At 51.3% G+C, this 816-nt stretch overlaps 1 protein-coding gene across 1 annotated transcript; it reads left to right on the top strand.

Annotated features, from left to right (window-relative positions):
- Positions 1–183: 183 nt before the first annotated feature.
- On the top strand, positions 184–701 carry LOC106536148 (cullin-7; the record flags this gene model as incomplete). The annotated part of the gene is given in 3 exon segments (XM_014033344.1): positions 184–289; positions 365–460; positions 526–701. Coding segments are annotated over 3 exon segments (378 nt in total), but the record flags the coding sequence as incomplete, so codon positions are not given.
- Positions 702–816: the final 115 nt, after the last annotated feature.

Genomic DNA, 816 nt, shown 5'->3' with positions numbered 1-816 from the left:
TTATTTTATAAAATAATGAAATAAAAGCCTTATTTTTGACCCGTTCCTGTTTCTGTAAAGTGAAATCAAAGGTGTCAGCTAGCTTCAGAGCCTGTGAACAATGAGCACAAACTGAGCTAATGCTAACATCTGATCTAACCTTCAACTCTTCTTCTCTTTGTTTGTTACTGTGTGTTTGCTCAGACAACTGGCCATCCAGGTGGCCAGTGAGGACTCCAGCTACATGCCTGCCAGGATCCTGATCCTGGGAGGAGACGACCCGACCAACATCAACACTGAGCTCAACACAGTCAGTCCAGATCTGCTGTGGCACCTTACTGATGGAGGCTTCTGCTGCTGTTAACACCCTGCTCTGCTTCTACAGGTCAATGTGGCACCCTCTGCCAGCCGGGTGGTTCTGCTGGAAAACATGACCCGCTTCTGGTCCATTATCCAGATCAGGATCAAGAGATGCCAGCAGGTGGGACTCAGTTCTGTATCGACTCAGTTCCCTGCTTCCTGCTCTGACTCCTCCCTCTGCCACAGGGTGGGATCGACACTCGGGTCCACGGCTTTGAGGTTCTGGGTCCAAAGCCCACATTCTGGCCCGTATTCAAGGAGCAGCTGTGCCGTCGCACCTACCTGTTCTACAGCACCAAGGCCCACACCTGGTGTCAGGAGGTGGTGGAGGACAAGACGCAGCTGCTGCAGCTCTTTAACAAGTATGACTCATGATGCTGCTGCTGCAGCTGCTGCTGCAGCGCTCGCATTAAACACGTGTGTGTGTGTGTGTGTGTGTGTGTGTGTGTGTGTGTGTGTGTGTGTGTGTGTGTGTGT

Source organism: Austrofundulus limnaeus, unplaced genomic scaffold (assembly GCF_001266775.1).
Source record: "Austrofundulus limnaeus strain Quisiro unplaced genomic scaffold, Austrofundulus_limnaeus-1.0 Scaffold1703, whole genome shotgun sequence".
In the NCBI taxonomy this organism is placed as follows: Eukaryota; Metazoa; Chordata; class Actinopteri; order Cyprinodontiformes; family Rivulidae; genus Austrofundulus; species Austrofundulus limnaeus.
Note: the sequence above shows the minus strand (reverse complement) of the source record. Positions and strands in the feature narration are given on the sequence as shown.